Source organism: Dermochelys coriacea, chromosome 13 (assembly GCF_009764565.3).
Source record: "Dermochelys coriacea isolate rDerCor1 chromosome 13, rDerCor1.pri.v4, whole genome shotgun sequence".
NCBI lineage: Eukaryota > Metazoa > Chordata > Testudines > Dermochelyidae > Dermochelys > Dermochelys coriacea.
In genome coordinates, this window is record NC_050080.1 from 31,846,572 (window position 1) to 31,865,683 (window position 19,112).

The 19,112-nt window shown below is 41.8% G+C and overlaps 1 protein-coding gene across 7 annotated transcripts in view; it reads left to right on the plus strand.

The window, feature by feature from the left end:
• The first annotated feature begins 2,014 nt into the window (after positions 1 to 2,014).
• The window catches only part of RBM39 (RNA binding motif protein 39), a 49,702-nt gene continuing 32,604 nt past the window's right edge, over positions 2,015 to 19,112 (plus strand). For 4 of the 7 annotated variants that reach the window (XM_038369115.2, XM_043496253.1, XM_043496254.1 and 1 more), the window contains exons 1-3: positions 2,096 to 2,421; positions 12,428 to 12,490; positions 14,290 to 14,339. In XM_038369115.2, the coding sequence (XP_038225043.1) occupies positions 12,440 to 12,490; positions 14,290 to 14,339 (101 nt within the window). In that variant the 5' untranslated portion in view covers positions 2,096 to 2,421; positions 12,428 to 12,439. Of the gene's footprint in view, positions 2,422 to 12,422; positions 12,491 to 12,714; positions 12,788 to 13,971; positions 14,031 to 14,289; positions 14,340 to 19,112 lie in introns of those variants that run through there. The other 3 variants (XM_038369114.2, XM_043496256.1, XM_043496255.1) reach the window with 3 other exon arrangements.

The following is a 19,112-nucleotide window of genomic DNA, read 5'->3' on the forward strand; positions in this document are numbered from 1 at the left end:
CCATAGACACCTTACTTGACCTCCTTTGTACAAGATTTGGTGCAACTATAGGATCCTGTCTCTGATATCCTCCAAGAGGTAGCGAGGTAGAGGCTGACATACAGGGTTGCCAATTTTCTAATAGCACAAACCCAAACACCCTTGCCCTGCCTCCTGCCCCCCCTGCCCTGCCTTCCCCCCCACCCCGTTGCTCGCTCTCCCTCACCCTCACTCACTTTAACCAGGTTAGGGCAGGGGGTTGGGATGCAGAAGGGGGTGAGGGCTCCGGCTGAGGGTGTGGGCTCTGGGGTTGGGCCAGGGATGAGGGGTTTGGGGTGCAGGAGAGGGTTCTGAGCTGAGGCCAAGGGGTTTGGAGTGTGGGAGGGGGCTTAGGGCTGGGGCAGGCAGTTGGGGTGTGGGCTCCAGCTGGGGCCAGGGAGGAGGGGTTTGGGGTGCAGGAGGGGGCTCTGGGCTGGGGAAGAGGTGTGGGCTCTGGCTGGGCGGCACTTACCTCAGGCGGTTCTCGAAAGCAACTGACATGTCTGGCTCCTAGGCTCAGGGGCGGCCAGGCAGCCATTCAGGCCAATGGGAGTTGTGGAGTCGGCACTCAGGGCGGCAGCGGTGCGTGGAGACCTCTTTGCCACACCTGCGCCTAGGAGCTGGACATGCCAGTTGCTTCCCGGAGCTGTGCGAAGCCAGGGCAGGTTGGGAGCCTGCCTTAGCCCCGCTGTGCTCTAACTGAACTTTTAACAGCCTATTAAAATCTCCTGGATTGCTTTCAATAGCCACTGGGAGATCGAGGCTTATTCCGGCAGACTCCTGGCCAATCCGGGAGGGCTGGCAACCCTACTGGTGTAGGGGACACTGGGGATGCCTATCTCAGGGCTACATGTCTTTTGCCGATACATCCTGATGATGATGATGAGAGACAATGTCCTGCTAGCAGTAGCAGCCATGTGTGCATTGCTCGGGAGACATCACTATGGTGGCACTGGGTTGCCAGGCGTCTGATTTTCGACGGGAACTCCCGGTCAAAAAGAGATCCTGACGGGTCTGGTCGGCACTGCTGACTGGGTCATTAAAAGTCCAGATGGCGGGCGCAGCTGGGGCCTAGGGCTACAGCGGGCTCCCTACCTGCTCTGGCTCTATGCGGCTCCCAAAAGTGGCTGCCAGGTCCCTGCGGCCCCTAGGCTCATGGGCAGCCAGGGAAGCTCCACACGCAGCCTCTGCCTGGGTGCCAGCTCCACAGCTTACATTGGCCGGGAACCCTATGGCCTGCAGGGACCTGGCGGCCACTTCCTCGGAGTCATGGTAAGTGCTGCCGGGACCCCACACTGCAACCCCCGGCCCCAACCAAACTCCCTCCCAGAGCCTGCACATCACCCCAAAAACCTGCCCCTGCCCTGAGCCCCCTCCTTCACCCCAAACCCTTCATCCCCAGCCCCACAACCCAGCTGGAGCCCTTGTCCCCCCACACCCCAAACCCCTAACCCAGCCCTCTCCTGCACCCTGAACCCCTCATTTCCGACCCCCCCTGGAGCCCACTAGCCCCCAACCCCTACCCCAGCCCGGTGAAAGTGAGTGAGTGTGGGGGAGAGCAAGCAATGGAGGGAGGGGCTTCAGAGAAGAGGGGGCAGGGGTCTTTGGGTTTTGTGCTATTAGAAATTTGGCAACCCTATATGGCAGTGCCATGGCAGAAAACTGTCCAGTGTAAACAAGGCCTTTATTAGAGCTGGGCAGAGAGAGGTGGGCATAACTGAGCGACAGTCACGACACCAGTGTGGGGACCCCCCCCGGCACAGCGCGCCTGGAGGGGATGGACCCCCCCCTTCACCCAGGGGGCATGGACCCCGCTGTGACAGCATTGACCACTCCCACTCCCACTCCCACTCCCACTCCCACTCCCACTCCCACTCCCACTCCCACTCCCACTCCCAACCGGGGAGAGAAGACTGGTAACGAATTTTACTTCTTGTTTAAATAGCCAAATTTCACCTTTGACCTTTCTATTGCGGTTGCTGCAGACCCCAATCTCGCGAGACTTTGAGCCTACGGGGAGGCGAGCATACTTTGGCGGGGCCTAGTTCTTACTCTCGCGATTGTTCAAGTCTGCTTCCGGGTGTGGTGTCTCGCGACATTCGTGTGTCAAGGACGCGCTCAGCCTTGTTTGTTTTGTCTTAGTCTCGCGAGAGCCCGTGCAGCGGCCTCTGGGCGGCCCCGTGTGTGAGTGCGCGGAGCTCCCAAGCAGCCAGACGCGGCAGGCGCCATTTCAGGGAGCAGTCGCCGCCGCCGCTGCTGCTAGAGTTGGCCGGGAGCGGCCTTCAGTATCCGAGCTCCCTCCTCCCCCTTTCTGAGGGACTCGCTGCCGCTGGGCCTCTCCCCGTCCTTAGCGCCGCCGGATCCCGGGCACCTGAGCAAGAAGCGTAACCCACAGCAGCGCAGGTAAGCGCGCGGCCCCCGCCCGCTCATGGCCGTCCGGTTCCGCGGCCGCGTTCGGCCCGAGGGCCCTTCCCGCCGCCGCATGGGGGGGGGGGGGAGGCCGCGGGCAGAGCCTCCCCTCCTGGCCGGGCCCTTTTACCCAGTCTTCTCCGGGAGGCTTCCCGGCAGTTTTCCCAGCCGGGCCCGCCTTCCCGGGGAGAGCCCTGGCCTGAAATCCCGGGGCTGTGGGGCCTGAGCGGTTGTCACCCCCCCCCCCCCGCTATTGGAGGTGCTGTGGGGAGGCCGCGGCGGTTGGTCTGGCCGGGACCTTGGCGGTTCGTTCCCATAGCCGCGTAGTTGGCGAGCTGGGCCTCGGCCCAGAGCGTCCCTGGCGCAGCTGCTGCCGCCGAGGCCGGGAGCGCACGGGGCGCCGCCGCCTGCGGGTTCTGCGCCTCCCCGCGGGGACAAGCTGCGCGAAGGGCTCTCTGGAAAGTCGTTTCTGCTCGATGGGGGTTATAAATTCCGGCTCTAGGCTGGCGGCGGGAGGGCGAGTGCCATGGGCGCCAAACCTGGGCTGAGCTAGCGGACGCTGGACGGTCTAAAATGACTGTATTTTGTTCCCACCTCTTGAAATGAAGTAGCAACACCGTGGGAAAAGGCAGGTTTGGCCTGGCCGTGGCCAGGAACGCACAGTGTGTTTGTATCCATTGGTTTCAGAGTAGCAGCCGTGTTAGTCTGTATTCGCAAAAAGAAAAGGAGGACTTGTGGCACCTTAGAGACTAACAAATTTCTTAGAGCATAAGCTTTCGTGAGCTACAGCTCACTTCATCGGATGCATCCGACGAAGTGAGCTGTAGCTCACGAAAGCTTATGCTCTAATAAATTTGTTAGTCTCTAAGGTGCCACAAGTCCTCCTTTTCTTTTTGTATCCATTGTTAACGAATGTTGCTAACACAAGGTAGGCAAGGCCAAATGGAGCTTTGACACCTTTGTAGCTTGAGGTAAACGCTGCACTCAACCCTAGTGCTTTTCTTGACATAGTAACTCTTGTGAAAACTACAAACTGTTTTGTTTAGACTAGTATCTCACCTGTTAACTGAACACATTGTAAGGAAATCCATTTATTTCTTGGGGAATTCAATTCAGTGAAGATATTACAGCTCACAGTAAACACCCCAGAGACCTCCCAGAGGACTTCCAGCAAAACTAGAAAAGACTAGAGTTAATATTTCTGAAATTGCTCAGGTGAAAACTGAAGGTGGGGAACATCATCTAGGCCTCCTTTGTACATCATGAAGAAGGAAAAAAAAAAGGGTAGGAGTACAATACAAAAATACTTTGCAGGTTACAATTAAAAATTATACTTATGGCATAGGCAGGGTTTGTACCAATTGCAGCTTTGTGATTGGGTGCCTTGAAAAGGCTTCAGGGTTTTTTCTGTATAGAAATATCAGAGGTTACAAGTTTTTGTTTCCCTGTTCCCTTGGTTGGATGACTTACGTAAGGTCATTTTGAGTTTTTGCAATTGAAGAGTATGGGAATGTTGAATCCTTACTATTCTTATCCCTGCATTAAATTAATAGGTGCCATTCAACATTGTTTATGGAAAATAGGGATTGTGAAATAAATGGTGTTGTTTTTGATGAGATTACAAATTTGGTAAAGGTAACTCTACAACTTCTGTAATGTTTGACTTGGTACTTTATAGTTGTATGCAGTGTTGTAGCCATGTTGTTCCTAAGATATCAGAGATACAAGATGGGTTAAGTAATCCTGTTGGTGAGAGAGACAAGCTTTTGAGCTTATTCAGAACTCTTCCTCGGGTCTATGAAACTGTTCCCCACCAATGATCCATCTAGCCTAGTATCGTCTCTTCTGACATTCGAATATACTAGGTACTTCAGAGGGAATGAACAGAACAGACAATCAAGTGATCCATCCCCTGTCATCTGCACCCAGCTTCTAGTGAACAGAGGCTAAGGACACTCAGATCATGGTGTTGCATCCCTGCCCATCCTGGCTAATAGTCATTGATGGACCTATCCTCTAGGAACTTACCTAGTTCTTTTTTGAACCCTGTTATAGTTTTGGCCTTCACAACATCCCCTGGCAAAGAGTTCCACAGGTTGACCAAGTGTTGTGTGAAGTACTTCCTTTTGTTTTAAACCTGTTGTCTATTAATTTCATTGGGTGACCCCTAGCTCTTGTATTATGAGAGGGAGTCAATAACATTTCTGTATTCACTGTCTCCACACCAGTCCAGGTTTTATAGACCTCTATCATATCCCCCCTTAATCGTCTCTTTTCCATGCTGAACAGTCCCAGTCTCTTTCATCTTTCCTCATATGGAAGGTATTCCATACCCATAATCATTTTTGTTGCGCTTCTCTGTACCTTTTCCAATTCCAATATATCTTTTTTGAGATGGGGCAACCAGATTGGCACTCGGCATACCAGATGTGGGGGAACCCTAGATTTATATACAGGCATTGTGATATCTTGTCTTATCTATCCCTTTCCTTTTCTGTTACTTTTTTTGACTGCTGCTGCACACTGAACAGAGAACTAGCCACAATGACTCAAAGATCCCTTCCTTGAGTGGTAACTGCTAATTTAGACCACATCATTTTGTATGTATAGCTGGCATTGTTTTTCAGTGTGCATTACTTTGTGTTTATCACCACTGAATTTCATCTGTTGTTTTGTTGCCCAGTCATCCAGTTCAGTGAGATCCCTTTGTAACTCTTCGCTGTCAGCTTTAGACTTACTTATCTTGAGTAATGGTCTGCAAATTTTGCCACCTACCATTTTTCCAGATCGTTTATGAATATGTTGAACAGCCCTGGTCTCCTGGGGGACACGGCTATTTACCTCTCTCCATTCTGAAAGAAAAGGAGTACTTGTGGCACCTTAGAGACTAACAAATTTATTAGACCATAAGCTTTCGTGAGCTACAGCTCACTTCATCAGATGCATTCCAGGAAGCACTACAGATCATAAAGCAGTCCTTGACACTGCTGTAATTTACACAGGCCTCCAGGATTTCTTCAGGGGTCTCTGCAGTCCATGGAGCAGCCCAAGATCAGAAGGGTGCAAAAGGTGGCTTGTAGCTAGCTTAGCATCCCCCTTCCTCTTGGGCTGTGACTTCTGTGCTGGGCTCACAGAATCTCACCTGTACATTTTAAGGCCAGAAGTGATGGAACATTTACCATATCCAGTGGAGGTCAGACAATGCTGGCGCGTAATGGCAAAGTTCTTGGTTCAGGCTTGCAGCAGTGATGGGATAAACTGCAGGTTCAAATCAAGTCTCTGGAGTACATCCACAGCTGGGATGGGTCTTTCAGTCCTTGGTTCAAAGCTTCAGTGTAGCAAAGTTCCTCCAGAGGTAAGAAGCAGGATTGAAGACCATTCTGAAAGATGACCATTTATTCCTACCCTTTGCTTTCTGTCTTTTAACCAATTCAGCCAACCATTAGAGGACCGTCCCTTTCTGAAAATCTAAATATGGTATCCACTGGATCACGCTTGTCCACATTTCAATGGGATTCATTGAAAGGAAGTGTTTCTAATGGGGTCCCACAAAAATCTGTTCTTGGCCCAATGCTAGTCAATTTCCATGTCAGTGATCTGGTTGAAAATATGAAATAGTTGCTGATAAACTTTGCAGATAATACCAAAGATTGGTGAAGTGGTAATAAGGATAAGTAACATTGAGGGATTTGAATCTCTTGGGAAGTTGGATATAAACAAATTTTTTTTAATACTGGTAAATGCAAAAGCATATATGTTTAGAAAAAACATATAGGTCATATTTACAGGATGGGGGACTGTATTCTGGAAAGTATTTACATGAAAAAGATATAGGGAATCATGGTGGATAACCAACTGAACATGAGCTGTTAATGAAATGCTGTGGATAGGAGCTAATGCTATCCTTGGATGTACAAACAGGAGAATATGGCATAGGAACGGGGAGGTAACTTTACTTCTGTATATGATGAGACTGCAGTTGGTATACTGTGTCCAGTTCTGATATCCTCACTTCAAAAAGGATATTAGAAAAATTGAGAAGGCTTCAGGGAAGACAAGAAGTATGAGGACTGGAACACTTGCCTTGCAGTGAGTAATTTAAGGAATTCAATTTATTTTAGCTTGTAGAAGAGCAAGTTTTAAGAGACAACTTGGTCAGTCTAAAAGTACCTACCTGGGGAGAAAGTATGTGGAGCTAAGGGCTCAAAGAAAAACTCTAGTTCATCTGCAAATTATTGAGCTTGATACAGGAAACACATGGACAAATTCGCTGGCCTGTGCTATACAGGAGGTGAGACGTTATCATAATGGCACTTTCTGGCATTGAAATCTATGAAACTTGGACATTTGCAAAAATCCAAGTTTTAAGTAGTTTGCATACATGTCCCTTCTCTGTTGCTTAGGTGTTGCTTCTTTTGGTAACTGGTGTCGAACCCTACTGGTTCTTCAGTTTGGTGCAGGACCTGAATTTCTAATAAATAAGCATATTTGGGTATAGGGAGAATCTTTCCGACATTCGTTTTCATAAAGAAGCAGGTGGCACACAGTTCTTTTCTTTGACCTTCATCTTAGCTGGTGCTTATATCGCATTCTGTACTGTCAGTGTGCAGGTTACATTCCCACCGCAAACTCCTTTCTGATTCTTCTCCATACGATGTTTCTCACTCAGTATCATTTTAACAAGGTCCTTATTAGTATGTAGAGTTGGTCAATTAACTGATCACTTAAAAAATTAAAAAATAATAGCTCAAATATTTTAAAGGGCTAACTTATTAGAAGAGTAGTGAGTAAGACTGTGGTTTCCAGTAGGCTTAGCTTTAGGTACGTATGCCTAATTACAAGAAACCGGTTATTTAATTAGTATTTTAACTCAGAAAATGTGAAACAATGAAACGAAGTTATTAAAAAAAAATAATCATTGCTACTTTTTTTTAGCAATGTTAGCTTCACATTTAAATGTGAACAAGAGTGAACAATTACAAAATAAAATAAAATTAAACAGGAAACAAACTATAGCAACAGGGTTGATTTAATAGACAGGAAGACTCGATTTAATTATGGATTTCTACATAAAAGTGCGTTCTTGTTGGTTGTTATAACCTTAATGCATATTCTTCACAACTCAGAGATAGATATAGATTTCATTTTTAGAAAGTACACACTATACATTTATAAAGTGATTGATTTTGAAAACTTTCCAGATTAATTTTACAGCTATATCAGAAAATGAATGATTGTTTGATTATTTAATTTACCAAAGGTAATTGAAGCAGATATTTATTAAGTCATTGGGAGGTGAACTATCTCCAGTTCAACAGGTTAATCATTAATATTTGGAGGATTTTCTTGCCATGCTGTATTTGGAGGAGAACATCACCAGACAGACATTTAAATTGTTTTATTTAACTAAACCAACAACATTCTGGATTTTTTTCTTCAACAGCAAACATATAATATTTTAACAAAACAGCACATGAATTTTTGAATTTAAACATTCAAGTTTTTTTAAATCAGGTTTGTTTTTGTTAAAATTGTTTTAGTTAAAATAGCTAAATGAAATATTGAAAAAAACAAAACAAAAATACTGTCAGCCAGGTCAACATGAGAAACTTAAAATATTGGCTCCTGCAGTTAACTCAGTCGTCTTCACCTTCTTTTTCCTGTTTGTTCATAATCTGGAAAGGAACAACAAGCTTTCCTGCTTTTTCAGATCCCAAACGATTTCTCAATTTGGAATGAATTAGTCCAGAGGAAGAAAATATTCTTTCTACAGTGGCAGAAGAAGCTATTGCTGTTAAAAGTGAGATTATCACGTCAACAGTCTCTGAATCCAAGTGCTTAAGTGACTTCCACCAATTCACTGGTGTGACTTTCTTTAAAACCTATATTTAAAACATCAGAAAACATATATTTCTTGAATGGTTCACCCTTTGCTCTGAAGTTTATTATCGTTGGTATTATGGAGGGATGATTGCTGGATGTCCATGTAATAGCCAAATTGTCGTCTTCAGCAGTTAAGGTTTGACCCTGGTACTGAGTATTGAGAATATTTGCAAGAAAATGAGCTGGAGATAGTGTTTGTCCAATTTGTTTTTTTTTAATGCTTGTAATTGAACTCCATCATTGCATATTTCTCTTTTTAAGATCTCATTCAGTTCCTTCCTAATTTCAACAGTGTCAGCAATAAAACAGCTACTTCCCTGCATTTTGTTCAAGGCAACGGAAATAGGCTTCAGGGTACTCAGCATGTGTTCAACATTGCTCTTAAGCCCAATGTTGAGAACTTTGACTGTGACAGTGCCATCTATTTTTTCACGATTTTGTTATAGAATAGAATATCAGGGTTGGAAGGGACCTCAGGAGATCTAGTCCAACCCCCTGCTCAAAGCAGGACCAATCCCCAATTTTTGCCCCAGTTCTCTAAATGGCCCCTTCAAGGATTGAACTCACAACCCTGGGTTTAGCAGGCCAGTGCACAAACCACTGAGCTATCCCTTCCCCCTTCACAAACTGTCATCCGATTAGGCCAGTTCTTGATATCGTGCTCAAAACAGTCCATTACTGAGTTCCATTGCACGTCTTGTGGGAGTGTTAGCTTGGTTCCTCTCATTTTTTTTTTTTTTTTTTCCAGAGCAGCTGCTGCAAAGTGGTGGTTACAGAAGTATTTTGCAATTTCAACAGCATTAGCCTTTTATTTCTGGAACACTGAAGTCTTTTGCTAGGAGGTGCATAAAATGATCACTGAAACCGTATGTTATTGGCTTGGGACTCTTTTCTAAATTTCTTCTCATCTTGGATACATTTGCAGCATAGCATTGTCTGTGACCAAGCGGCGTTCTAGACGTTTGAATTTTTTTTTACCGTTTGTTATACCTTTTACTGCTACTTCTTGTAAGTATTCTGCTGTGTGTGCGTTTCCTGGTGTATCAGTTGTTTCTGTAAGGAAGACATTTACTTCTTCTGTTGTCACACAGGCACATACAACGGGAGCATTGTGGCTGTTGATCCACCCATCAAGACTCAGGTTAACAATATCACTATCTAGACCTTTTGCACACTGCTTAATTTCTTTCATTCACGTTATCCAGCAATTTGCCTGCGACATCTGCTCTGTTAGGTGGACTATATCCTGGTCTTAATGACTGAACCATGTTAATGAAGTGTGGGTTCTCAGTCATATGGAAAGGAGAGTTTGTTGCATAAACTGGGCAATTTTTTCATCAATTACCTTTTTGTAATCTGCTGGTTCTTATCACAAATTTATCTCTGGTTGTTTCTGGATGATGGAGATTTTTTTTCTTTTTGCTATAGGTGATATACTGTGGCTATGTGACATACATGATGTGACTGAAAGACTATCATTGGCAGATAACTCTGAAACTATACAAAATGATGGTGATCTTGAAGGTGGATAGCCTTCAGAATCCTGTATGTGGAAGATGGATTCTCCTAAACAAAATAAGTCAACGCAGTTATTTAATTATTACCATACTGCTCATTTAATATTACTCATTGCATGCACTGAGTGTCAGTGCTACTTTAAAGGTGAAATTGTAAAAGGAAGATATGCCTATTTCAGCTATTTATTTTTTTAAGCACAACTGCATCTAAAGTGATACTACCATAGAGTAACAGCTACACCTCTACCCTGATATAATGCTGTCCTCAGGAGCCAAAAAATCTTTCTGTGTTACAAGTGAAACCGTGTTTTATCGAACTTGCTTTGATGCACCTGAGTGTGCCGCCCTGCCCCCTGGAGCGCTGCTTTACTGCGTTATATCTGAATTCGTGTTATATCGGGTTGCGTTATATTGAGGTAGAGATGTATATTTTTTACTCAAACGTGAGAATTCAAGAATAGTCTAGAGGGAAGACAGGCAGTCCTTAAGAAAGAAGTATGAAATAAAAAAAGTTGACCAACCTGAAGATCCTGCATGTTCAGACACATTCCTTTCATCATCTTCAACACAGCTTCCTCCTGAGAAGGAACACTTCTCATGATTTTCTTTCATTCGGGCAATCGGGCCTTGTATTTCTTTGTTGCACTGTTCCCAAGTAGAGGAACTTCATTAAAATATTCCCAAACTGGGTCTCTTTTACGACCTTCTGCTATTATAGGTTTTCCCTTCTAATGAGAGAATGGTATGGTAGATCTCAAATCAATGAAGGCTACACTCAGAAAGACCTCAAGACTTCTGGAATATGCTGCTCAAACAGTTTGACTTTTGTTTCTACTGCCTGTCCCTCCCTTCTCACATTGATCTCCAGACTTCTTCTCTTTGTCCATATCTATTCTGCCCCCAAGAATCTTCTATTCATTGAACTTTTTGAAACTTTGCATTTTTAGAGAGAGATAGGGGATTGACTCTGTGTACAAAAATTTGCAGAGGGACAATAGGATTGAAGTCTGTTTCTCACCTCTATATACTTATTTATTTAAAAACATTTTTGCTGTTAACAAGCATGTTATTTCTGGAGACAAATCCACAGTTTGAGAACTGCAAAACTAACAATCTCTGATAGTATCTTCTAGACTGAGCACTGAGTCCCATTGGGTAGATAGAAAGATTAACCTAAATCAATGGTTCCCAAACTGTAACAACCTGTGAACCCCTTTCACTAAAATGTCGTGTCTCATGAACCCCCTCCTAAAAATGAATATTTCCAGGGGTTTTCTCCTTTACATGAGGATAAATTATAAAAGCAGTGATCTTGGAAATACAAATTGTTTTTGACATGCTTATTACACACTATTATAAATCATTACAGTATTTTTATTGCATTATGAAAATGGCAACACTCTTCCGAGATCTCACTTTCGTAGCTTATATCGCTTTAAATAAGCCTGTTATAAGACAAGGCTCCTATGTTTCATCAAGGAGTATCAGATGTGAAACAGCATGAAGGTATTGAAGAAGCCAACTCAGAGTTCCTCCTACACAAGCAATCGGGTCTTGAGCAGTCCAGGCAAACAACGCATGTTACAACAAAGCTTAAACTTGTTCATAATAATAATTTTAAAAACAATACTAGCTGCCTGTTTAATTTTAAAAACAGCAGAAAAAAAAATCCACCTCCCTTTCCATTTCTTATGAGTCTTGAAGATTAAATCTCCTCAGTATGATAGATATGCATGCTTTGATCAAAGCTTAGCTGCTTTAATATGCTTGCTTTGATCTGCTTAGCTCTTGGAAGTCCAGGGGTTCCTAGAGACAGCTGTGTCCTCCATTAGGGAATTTTTCCCCGAGAACCCACTGTATCATAGGTTTTTTTCCTCAAAGCATTTTATCAAAAAAATCTGATTAAAATCAAAAACTGATTAAAAAAAATCATTGATTTTTATCCACCTGATATGGCAATTATAAAAGAAAAATTTTAAATGCACTTACATTAGGTAGGCAGCTTAATGGCAGTATGTCTTTTCTCTTTGTTTGGAGAGGTAGTTGAATTATTGTGAACCCTTCTCCCGCTTTTTTTCCTTTCGATTAATTTCTGTATTTGTCTAGTCAATTTAACTCTTCAGGGCAGGGACAGTATTTTTTAACTTGTGTTTGTAAACTGCCGTATGCAGTGATGGCCTTGCATACAAATAAAGATACTCATTCATACATACGCACGTTTGTTCGAGAAGATTCAAGCCAATCAAGATGCTCAGCTTTCGGTTAGTTCACCTTTTTCCCAATATGTGGCATTAGCATATAGTAAAGTGATTGATTAAAGACATTTAGGTAAGCTTGGTAACTGATAACAAACATCATGATGTAGTCAAAAAGGTAGGCCTCAGGGCATTCTTGATGGAATATTTAACAGTATTTGAGGATGGTCAGTTGACCAGCTTGCCAAACCTATGAGCATGCATTGTAACTAAAAATCATTTTGTTAATTTGGGGTCGGTCCCAACATTGGCATTGTCACCAAAAGTACAAGTGCCTTGGGAGCTATTAATTGATGTAGTTTATGGGCTCTTTTTCTATCTAATGGATTTTGCTTTTCCTTTCAGGTGTCCTGAAAAATGGCTGACGATATTGATATTGAAGCAATGCTTGAGGCTCCTTACAAGAAGGTGAGAAAAATGTGCCTGTGAGGTCTTGTACTTACCTTAATTTAGCCTTATTCATGAAACTACTGCTGAACTGTAAACTAACATCCCTGGAGCCCTCATGATTTATCTTATTGGAGATGCATTACATGTAACTTGCAAGTAAATATATACTGTTAATGTAATTATATTGTGCAGTAGTTTCACTTCAGCGTGATGAATAAATGCCCATCTATCTCTCTTTGTAGACTTGCCTAACGATATCTCACCTCTACTCCCATGAATTCACCTTTGATTCCAGTGTGAACTGTCAATCATAAGGTAGTAATTGAGTGACGTATCGCTGTACCGTGGTCCCCTAGGTAAAAAAACAAACGAAAAAAAAAAAAACAATTACTCGCCTAAAATTGCCAGCTCCAGTTTGGTATAGCAACAAGGTGAATGCAGTGTTTGGGAAAATAGCAGGGTTCCAAGAATAACCTTTTCACCAGTCCGTGGCAAGTAAATCTTTAAAGAGTCTGCTCAGTGCAAGAGGCGTCTGACCATTATTTTTAACCTAGAAGACTGGTGATGGTTAATCTTTTAACAGGGCAGATGGAAATGAATTGCTGAGTGAAAGAACTTTCCAAAATTCTTGGATCCCTGAATAGACACGTTCTTAGCAAGTAAAAGACAGTATCACAGTCTGCAGTGTCATTCTAAAAATAGCCCTTGTACTCTTCTGTTTTAGTTGTTGAATTAGGAAATACCAATTTTGACACAAAATTCTGTTAAAACTTCTCAATGACTAGAATAGTGATGTACTTAGTCTCCTTAACAGGCAGCAAATGTATACTGTCTTTTTTTCGTTTTTTCACCAATTGGTGGTGAAAGTGTTAACATTATGCATGCATTAGCACTGGTTTCACAAGAAATGTGTATAAACTTGAAATAATTTAGCAGTTGTACTCATGGTGTAGCTGGAATGATTAAACTATAGAATAAATATAACAGCTACTGTTAGTTTACTTTGGACTGTTTAGCACAACCATGTGGTATCAGTTTCGGATGAGCATTTGTAAGCTTTAAACACTGTATATTTAGTTTTATGTAATGTTTAGCAGTTACGTAAAATCTTGGAGAGAGTCATAATTTGTAATGTTAAGATTCTTGTGTCCTAGTTTAACATGGATATTTTCCATGTAAACAGGTATGGAAATAGGGAATGTTTAGGCTGGACTGGTGGATTTTTGATGACTTTCTTGGGAGTCGACGTTACTAAAGCAGTGTGAATCCCTGTTTGCTTCAGGGCGAGATGTGTGACAGAGGTGGCATCAAGCTCTTACAACCCTCCAACGAAAATGAGCGAAGATCTCAGGAATGGCATCGGTCACAAGAAATCGATAGTGGCTGGCTGCTAGCATGGCCACTTGGGGCTTAGGCAGAGATATAGCCTTGGTACTGATCAAAGGGATCATAGCACATGAAAAATGCTTAAACCTGAAACTTCCTCTTACATTTTATAGAAATAACATTTAACCACTTGAGTGCTGAAATCTACAGGATAATTTACTATCTAAACCATGTAAGGAAGTATCTACAATTTAATATATTTTTAAAAACTGTAATTCTTGTATTTTATAATTGTATGTCTTAAATGTAAACAGCAAAGTGGTTAAACATGCCTACTTAAATTTTTATAGCTTTCCATATTAAACTATAAACACGTAATTTAGTATTAAAATTTTTGTTTTGTATTTTCTTATTCCTATTCCCATTACCCTTTGACCACTTGAAATGTTACCACTTCGTCCTCACGATGTTCTTCTATCAACCCTGCTTAGGATGAGAACAAATTGAGCAGTGCCAATGGCCATGAAGAGCGCAGCAAGAAGTAAGTGTTTATCTGTATACTGACACTTCTAGGGAACTCTGTCAAGTATTCTTTGTTTTTACTTTTGAACGTATGTAGTACTGACCAAGAAAATAAAATGGAAATCCTTCCGTTTGTCTTTTGCTGTTTATGGCATTCCAAACAAATACGACTACCTCTTACACAGTTGATATCTGTGGTATAAATTTTCAATTAATAATGTCCTTTAAAAAAAAAAAAACGTATCCAGATTACAACCCCTACTAAACTAGAACAGTTTTGAGGGCTTAAAGAGAATGACACTGTCCCCATAACATTTTATGCTATCAGTGAGTTTCATATATTTTGGGTTAATTTTTGAAATAATTGTAATTACATTTGTGCACTAATGATGTGAATTTGAAGGACTTGTGGTTCAGAGAAATTCAGTGGCCTCATGTTCTAACTGGGAAAGCTCATAGAAATGTGGTCACTTGTGTTGGCCAGTATCAGGCTAATACAGTTTTAACTCCTTTCAACACTTTATTCCTTGAATTAGAATTGTGTGTAAAAAGCTGTTGTTTGAATGAATCTTCCCTCTACTCCCTAATCCAAAATAACTAACAAACTTGTACAAAGTACAACAAATCTAGAGAGAATTTATTGTATTTATCTCCTCCAGGATAGACTTAGCAATGTGTTTTGTTTCATAATGTCCACCTGGTCAGTATCCTGATTGATACTGTGCTTTTTTTTTTTGAACCAATTACTGTTGACCTGTATAGGCAAGGACCATGCACTCTGCAATGAGAGAAACCCAAGGAAAGCTTTCCTTACAAAACAATCAAGCATCTGGAGTTGAACAGAAAACGCTTAAAAATTCAAATACGTAAAATAAGGTTACTTAAATTACAAACACATTTTGATTAAAATATTTGATATTTGCTGTAGGAGAAAACTGAAGTTTGGCTCTGTTCCGAAGAGAAATTTGGACACATTTAAATATTTCTTTAAAAAAAAAAAGGCTTAATTGGGTTCCAGGTTTGTGTATCAGACTCTAAGGTCAAATGTGCATAGGTCACAAGTAAAAAGATGGATTTTCTAACTTCCAACTCAGCCTGGGATCTGAAAGTTAAGCTGTATATATTTTTTTTTTTTTGTATTGCATATCTTTATTGCTAAAATATACGTTGGGTTAAATTCAGCTACCTGTGTAACAGCAGAAAGTGGCCCTGCATTAGAAATTTAACAATTGTGTGAGCTAGAACAGTCTCCAGCTTGCTGTCGCATAATTGCTGTGGCTGAGTCAAAATGCCATTTTTATATAGATGCTCTTCTGACTAAACCACACTTTAAGGGGTTTCATATAGCCTGTGTTGACAGTGAATAGTATTTTGGGTCTTTGTAGAGCCAGACCTGAATCCCCAGCTGGTATGGGCATTTCTCAACTAGATGTGTCTGGTTTGAGTCCAAGTCCCTTGGTGCTGAAGACTGAGTAAGGTAGAGAAATAAGAGGGGACTCTTAAGAGCCTGCCCCAGTACAACATACTGCACAATCAGAATGATACTGATAACTGAAGTCTTATTAATTCTGACTTGTGACCAGGCTAGAGCAAGTTTAGGTCAGTAGTCCTTTACAGTGATTGAATGTCCAACTTCCAGATGAACAAGCCTTCACTGTCTCTGTCTGGAGCTTGGGCCAACACTTCAGTAATGATTTCCTTGTAAGCTAGGTGCCATTCTGTGAACAAAATGCTTGCTATACTTATTGAAGACTAGCTGCAAACATAACACATTGTTCAATGGTTCACATGTTTGGTGTCGACAAGTATAACAGTCCTTTGGAAGCCTAACAGTATTAATATACCATGGAGCTAAGGATTTGACATGCATGGAGCTTTGCCAACTGATGGAGCAGTAGGTGGAACATGTTTGTCTGATCTACCCATTATCTGCTGCCGCTAACTGGTAAAATCACAGGTGTGAATGAATGTGTGATCTGAGGCCACAGTTTGTTTCTTGACCAATGTTGCCTCACTGGACAAAGAGTAAGAAGACTTCTTAAAGCTCATTTTGTACATAAGATAGCACAACAGCAACTTGTCCATCCCTCTTTCACACTAGAGAAATAAAGGAACACTCAACTCAATCTGATCAATTTTTAAACAACTTCGGGTCCAAAACTTGTCCCTGAGGCCTTCTGTCTATTTTGTGAGTATTACTGTCAGGTTTTTCTATTTTAGGACATTTCTGTTTGTTGTTGCAGCGTGAGAGACTCTCCTGGACAAAAGAATAAAATCACTGATGGGGGTAGACTAATTTTCTCAGAACTAAAATCATGTCTTCTCTGTCTGGAAAGTGCCACATGGATATAGACACTACTGCAAAAAACAAACCCAACGATTAGAGCCTGGCAAATCTGTGGATATCCTTTTGATATCTGCATCCATGGGCCATGTTTGCCAATCACGGATCTGGTGCAGATACAAATTTTGTATCTGTGGATGGCTCTACCAGAACAGTGTTTATGCTGCCATATTAAATGCACAAAGTATATGGAAACATTTTTTTAGTCTGTTCTTAGTTGTAACAATTCTGGGTATTAGTTTAAGTGACAAGTTTAAAAAAAAATTGGAAAATAGTGTTAAGTTTTTCTGCTTCCGATGAGATTCTGAATGACCAGGCCTGTGGTCTTTTTTTTTTTTTTTTTTTTTGGATTAATGAAACCAATTCCTCACTTTTCTAACAGAGGTATTGCTTTAATTATTGCCTCAGCAGTAGCTGGATGGTGATGGAATGTGCTGCTGCTTTGTATTATGGTAGTGCCAAGAGGCCCTTACCTAGCGCGGGGCCTCATTGCATTATGCCTTGGCCAAATTCATAGCAAGACATCCCTGCCTAGTAAGAGCTTAGTCATTCTAAATAGACAAGATTGTCAAAAGATGGGATGGGAAACATCAGTACAGAGAAGTAAAGTGACTAATGCTAAATTGAAGGGTTTTTCTGAAGTGCAGAAACGTATACTTCCCCAGTGTTCTTGCTCTGTGCCATGTTCTACACACTTGTGAAGGACGGTGGGGAGTTTTTCTACTGAGAGCATTGGAAATAAGCTCTGTACTCATTAACAGCTGCTGTTGAGAATGAAACATTGCAGTAGCTACTAGGAATGATGGCCATATTTTGTTAGTTGAAGATGTTGCTTGATCATATGTACTGAAAACAATACCTAATGTGAGGCAGTGTATTTGAGAGGGAGGGAAAGAGAGGGTAGAAATGATGGATGCATGGCTACTCAGTGTTCGGTACTATTCCTTGAGTAGTAGCATTTTCATTTGGGGGGGAGGGAGAGGAAGCTTCCTAATTGTATTATTATTCCTAATTAGCTTTCTAATTGTATTATTCTTAGCTTGAAAATTAAACAGGGAAATATATTGTTTCATAGGGATTCTGTCTGAGTCAGAGTAATATGTTGAGGAGCCAGAAAATGTGTTGGTAAAGAAGATGGTGGAGCGGATGAAACAGTTGAGACACAATTTGTCTTTTCATACATTTGGATGTGTTGCTAATGATCAGTGGTTCTGTTGCAGTGGTTGATGACTGCTTCTGACCAGCAGCAGATGAGCTGTCCGTACTTTGCAGCATCTCTCATTTCTTATTCATGCTTCATGTCTACACTTTTGATCCTGCTGCTATATGCTATTTGAGAAAATTCCTCTCTTGCTACCAACAACTTATGTGGGTTTTGCTCCGAGGTTTTCTTTTTGGTCCCCCAAAGCACTTCTGAGTAAAGGTTCTACAACAGTTTTTCACCCAATTTGATTAATTTAAAATAGACCATTATGGTTGATGAACCCTTCTATTGAGCCTATAGCATTTCTGTTAAAATGAAAAACAGCTAGTTTCACCTAATTACATGAACGAATGGAATGAGCAGTCAAGTTTCTTGATTAAATCCAAGATAGTTTGTACTAAAAGGACACTATCAGCTTAAAAAAAAAAACACACTTCCCTCTATATGATTTTATTTATAACACCGAAGATTACTGTAAATTAAAGATTAAAGCTGCTCTTTTCTTTCATTTTACTTGGTGCATTTGGCAGTATTTTGCAAATAGTTAGTTTCACTGTTTCCTGGTTGTGGGGGGAGGGGTGCATGGGTTGTGTGTGGTGTGTGGTTTTTTAAAAGAGGGGTTAGTTGCTCTGTTGCTCCATAGTTAAGATAGAAGTTAATTCACTGACCTGGTTGGTGAAGTGTTTTGAGATCTACTGATGAAAAGCGGTAATTGAGAGCTGGGTATTATTAGTCTATTCCACCTTCGGCTCTTTCTATGCAAAATCATTTTATAGATTAGATTTGTCTGGTTGGCATTATTAAGAGATTCCTTCTGTTTTGGGGTGGATTCGTTGCTGGGGAAGCAAAGGGAGGAAAAGGAAAGCGGGGGGGGGGGGGGAGCTTTACTAAAGAGTGGTGTTCATGGTATAAACATTAGTTTGTTTTGTTTTTTTTTAATCTGACCACCTTAGGAGTCCTGTGCTGTGGTGGGTACTGAGGGTGCGGGGTCAGGGGAGAGGACAGTAGTGAGAGAGAAGTCCAGGAACCATTAGAGATAATATAGATATAATAAGCATCACAGAAACTTGGTGGAATGAGGATAATCAATGGGACATAGTAATACTAGGGTACAAAATATTTCGGAAGGACAGAACAGGTTGTGCTGGTTAGGGGAGTGGCACTATATGTTAAAGCGTAGAATCAAATGAAGTAAAAATCTTAAATGAACCAAACTATACCATAGAATGTCTATGGATAGTAAT